This window comes from Sesamum indicum, linkage group LG1, assembly GCF_000512975.1.
Source record: "Sesamum indicum cultivar Zhongzhi No. 13 linkage group LG1, S_indicum_v1.0, whole genome shotgun sequence".
Taxonomy (NCBI): Eukaryota; Viridiplantae; Streptophyta; class Magnoliopsida; order Lamiales; family Pedaliaceae; genus Sesamum; species Sesamum indicum.
Genome location: NC_026145.1, coordinates 17150299 through 17152400, shown reverse-complemented (window position 1 = coordinate 17152400; position 2102 = coordinate 17150299). Strand labels below are relative to the sequence as shown.

At 30.3% G+C, this 2102-nt stretch overlaps 1 protein-coding gene across 1 annotated transcript in view; it reads left to right on the top strand.

Moving 5' to 3' along the window:
- The window catches only part of LOC105171493 (peptidyl-prolyl cis-trans isomerase CYP18-1), a 3891-nt gene continuing 3094 nt past the window's right edge, over window positions 1306–2102 (top strand). The window contains exons 1-2 of the mRNA XM_011092635.2: window positions 1306–1464; window positions 1616–1690. Of these exons, the coding sequence (XP_011090937.1) occupies window positions 1462–1464; window positions 1616–1690 (78 nt within the window). The 5' untranslated portion in view covers window positions 1306–1461. The remainder of the gene's footprint in view (window positions 1465–1615; window positions 1691–2102) is intronic.

The following is a 2102-nucleotide window of genomic DNA, read 5'->3' as shown; positions in this document are numbered from 1 at the left end:
GTGAGGTTAGGTTGAGTGTATGACAGAAGACTACGTACGCTGATGTCATGGGTACCAACTAGTTGTTGCCTGAATTTCATGCATTCGAAGCAAATACAAAATCATAAATTACGATATTTTTTTTAAAATTTGATATATTATAAATATTTTTTATTATTTAAATATTATAAATATCTTAAAAAATAATGATTATTTTATAAATATCTCTTTATGATGATTGAATATTTGTTATACGATTATTAATTTATTAAATATTTATGATTTTTTAAATAATAAAAATTATTTATAAATAGTCTATTATAACTCATTCGAAATAAAAAAAGAAACCATTCACGTTCTCTCCGGAGTCTAGCCTGATGTTCTCTTTTATTATCAATTGTGCGGAAATTTTAATAATTTTAAGAAGATAAATTATGTAATTAAGTAATAGGATTAAATGCATATTTGATTTGTTACGTAATTTGATGTTTTTTAAATTTTTTATGATATCATTCTTTTTTTATACATCTTCTTAATTTTTACGATTTTATTTTTTTTTCATTGAAGTTCACCTCCACTGGTCAGAAAGATGAACTTTTGCAGAAATAAAAAAAAAAGAACTAAAATTGTAAGTCAATGCTTACAAAAATAAGTCAATAAGAACAGTAATCCCAATTTCAAAATGTCACATGAGATACAAATATACTATCCTAACGGAAAAAGGGAATTCTGAACAAAAAAAATATAGAACAAACATACTACCATATAAAGTTATGTTGCCATAAAAATTAAAGGACACAAATATCAAATAACCTAAACTACGAAGCTATTTAAGTTTTAATAAATATTGACAGGTTAATTATATTCTACCATCACATAAAAATGCTGGTAAATAAAGGAATTTCTAGCACAAAAAAAGACAATATGATTTACGAACGTTTAAAAGAGAAGCTCACCGTCTTTTCGGTTATGGACTTACTTTGTTAATTTTTTATTTTTTTACATAAAGGATAGTGCCGTATTTTTTTTTTTTTCCGAAATTTTTTCCTGTATGACTGTTTTTATTTGGAGAGATACCAATATCAGTCGCACCAAATATTCAATCCAATACTGATTAGTGAATAAGGATTAAATGATAAACGCATAATTATTCACACTCAATTGGGTGTACCTCACGCGCTATAATACTACAATTGCAAGTACATGAATGAAAGAGGGGTATTGTGCAAAATTTCATAATTGGAGGGGGTGAACTGACAATACAATATAGTTCAGGGGTTGGGGTGTAAACTGTTATTTTCATCATTTTTAGTTTATCTTGAAAAATTAAATCAGATTCCCCTCCCTTTTCTCCCGTTGAAGTTGTAGAAAGAGAAATTAAGGAGTAGCTGTAGAGAATTCCCTACGCGAGAAAAAATCAGTTTAGTACAGAAGCTGCTCTGATTTGCAACGGTAATCAGGTTGAGGCCTGATAGAGACCAAATGGTAAGTGTTGTTTTCCTTTCCTTTTTCTTCTTTTGTTCTATTTCAGGGTTTTTATCGAACAGTTTCGGTTCACTTTGTTAGCGGATTGAAACTCGCGAATTTGTATTTATGTTCATTTTCGTGATACAAACATGTTCGTGGATTTTGTCAGTCAGTGACGCTTCACACAAATTTGGGCGACATCAAGTGCGAAATCTTCTGCGACGAGGTCCCCAAGACCGCTGAAGTGCGTGTTCGTTTTTCTTATTTAATTGATGTATGCTGAAAAATATACGGTTTATATGTCTTTAATGAGGTGAAATTTGCTATTCCTTTCCATAATGTCGAGGCGAAGGAAAACAACATGATATTGATTGTTGGCGTGAATGATGGGATTACTTGTTTTGGCGCTTTGATTTGTCAGTTCATTAACTTTAAAGACAAAGAGGATTGTGGTATTTCGTGCTAAATAGAATGCGTAAACACAAAATATGAAGAATTCCCTGATATCCCACCAAGAAAACAAAGAAAAAGGTGTTTCCAGAAAGAATGAGATATTTTTAGGTTTATGGGTTTTAGTTAGTTATGCATCAACCTGTATGTAGAATCTATCATATGGCAGAGCTTTTGAGTTATGATTGAGGACTGAGTAAGCTGGT